This window comes from Calidris pugnax, unplaced genomic scaffold (genome assembly GCF_001431845.1).
Source record: "Calidris pugnax isolate Ruff unplaced genomic scaffold, ASM143184v1 scaffold335, whole genome shotgun sequence".
Taxonomy (NCBI): Eukaryota; Metazoa; Chordata; class Aves; order Charadriiformes; family Scolopacidae; genus Calidris; species Calidris pugnax.
This window is the reverse complement of record NW_015091148.1, coordinates 67,910-69,041: the sequence shown is the minus strand read 5'-3', so window position 1 is coordinate 69,041 and position 1,132 is coordinate 67,910. Positions and strand designations below refer to the sequence as shown.

General features: G+C 66.9%; 1 protein-coding gene across 1 annotated transcript in view; it reads right to left on the bottom strand.

The window, feature by feature from the left end:
• Positions 1–1,132, bottom strand: part of HDAC5 (histone deacetylase 5) — a 37,109-nt gene that overhangs the window by 2,252 nt on the left and 33,725 nt on the right. The window contains exons 20-22 of the mRNA XM_014958916.1: positions 639–757; positions 424–557; positions 119–203 (exon numbers count right to left, since the gene is read on the bottom strand). Of these exons, the coding sequence (XP_014814402.1) occupies positions 119–203; positions 424–557; positions 639–757 (338 nt within the window). The remainder of the gene's footprint in view (positions 1–118; positions 204–423; positions 558–638; positions 758–1,132) is intronic.

Genomic DNA, 1,132 nt, shown 5'->3' with positions numbered 1-1,132 from the left:
CCCCCCGGCCATGGCAGAATCAGCCCTGGGGACCCTGCCCCCCTGGCAGCAGGGACAGCCCCAGGGACTCTGGCAAGGAGCATGTCCGTCCCCCCCAATCCCGGCCGCAGGCTCTCACTCTGGATCTCGATGACCTTCTCCAGGGTGGCCACCGCGTTCACGTTTGGCTTCTGCTGCAGGAGGGATGGATCCAGGGGCTCCAGCTGCGGGGAGGGGACACACACCATCAAAACCCCAAAACTTGTCACCAGCACCCCCAAACACCTCCCCAAAAGAGCAGGGAGGGGACCAGAGCCCCTCTCCTAAACCCAGGTGAAACTGAGACACGGCACAGGGTGTGCACCTCGATACATCCTGCACCCCGGGGGGTGCCAAGGGGGATCCCCATGGGTGGGGGTGTGTCCCCAGGGGTGACCCCTGTACCTCCCGGCCGAGCAGAGCAGAGACACAGGCCTCCGAGGCGTCGCAGATGGCCGTCAAGTCATGCCCCCCCTCCAGCGCCAGCACCCCCCGGCCCCCCGCCAGCATCATCAGCTGCTTCGTCAGGTGGCCAAAACCTAGGGGAACACCAAGGAGGGGGTGACAAGCGGCTCGGACGAGGTCCCTACCCCTGGGGACACCCCCTGGACCCCACTCACATTTGGCGGTGACGGAGTAGCCACCGAGCGGGGAGAGGTGGCCCTCGACGGCGTCAAAGCCAGCCGAGACCAGCACCACATCCGGGGAGAACTCGTTGGCGATGGGCATCACCACAGTCCTGGGGGGAGGCACAGGGTCAGGGCCAGGCACAGGGACCCACCCCAAGGGCATGGGGACCCACCCCCAGGACATGGGGGACCCCCCCCAAGGACATAGGGACACCCATCAGGACAAAGGGATCCCCTCCCAGGACAAAAGGACACCCCTCAGGGCATAGGGACACACCCCCCCCAGGACACAGGGACACCTCAAAGGACACAGGGGACCCCCCCAGGACACAAAGACTTCCCCAGGGGTGCAGGGACCCTCCCCAGCGTGCAGGAACCGCACCCCCAGGACAGGGGGACCCCCCTCAAGGGCACAGGACCCCCCCAGGCTGCAGGGAACCTCCCCCCTGGGTTGGAGACACCTCCCCCAGGACAAGGGGACCCCC